At 59.1% G+C, this 550-nt stretch overlaps 1 protein-coding gene across 1 annotated transcript in view; it reads left to right on the forward strand.

Moving 5' to 3' along the window:
* The window catches only part of LOC113215751 (protein eva-1 homolog C-like), a 266,011-nt gene extending 265,519 nt beyond the window's left edge, over window positions 1-492 (forward strand). Inside the window, exon 5 of the mRNA XM_052263502.1 lies at window positions 346-492. Coding sequence (XP_052119462.1) covers window positions 346-492 — 147 coding nt within the window. The remainder of the gene's footprint in view (window positions 1-345) is intronic.
* Window positions 493-550: the final 58 nt, after the last annotated feature.

Genomic DNA, 550 nt, shown 5'->3' on the forward strand with positions numbered 1-550 from the left:
CATAAATGTTCCATATTACATTTTTGGCCATGCAGCGCCAGCGCCAGCGTGAGCGCTCGCCACGGAGGACCCTAGGGCCCCGTCACCCGGGACCTGACCTGCAGCGCCCGCAGGCGTCCCGGGCGCGCCCTTCCGGACCCTCCGGACACCAACACTAACGCTCCCCCTCTCACACCCCCTCACACCCTCTCACACCCTAACACACACACACACTCACACCCTCGCACATACTTCCTCTCTATTATTTCTCCCATTTCTTCCCGCCCCCGTTACTCGATTTAGAAGCGAGGGATGCTGCAGGAGAAGCTCTTTCCCGGCCCTTTGACGGTACTGACGCCCCCGCAGTACTCGCTGTTGCAGACCGTGGTGGAGGCCTGCCAGAAGAAGCGGCTGTGCCAGTTCCAGACGTCGCCGCGGACCTTCGGCAACGACCCCTGCCCCGGCGTGCGCAAGTGGGTGGAGGTCGCCTACAAGTGCAGACCATGTAAGTAGAGAGACTCGACTTTACTTTAATTTAAGTCATTCGACGTTATTCATAGTCCAAGTCCAA

Source organism: Frankliniella occidentalis, unplaced genomic scaffold (assembly GCF_000697945.3).
Source record: "Frankliniella occidentalis isolate FOCC.00 unplaced genomic scaffold, Focc_3.1 Scaffold12, whole genome shotgun sequence".
Classification (NCBI taxonomy): domain Eukaryota; kingdom Metazoa; phylum Arthropoda; class Insecta; order Thysanoptera; family Thripidae; genus Frankliniella; species Frankliniella occidentalis.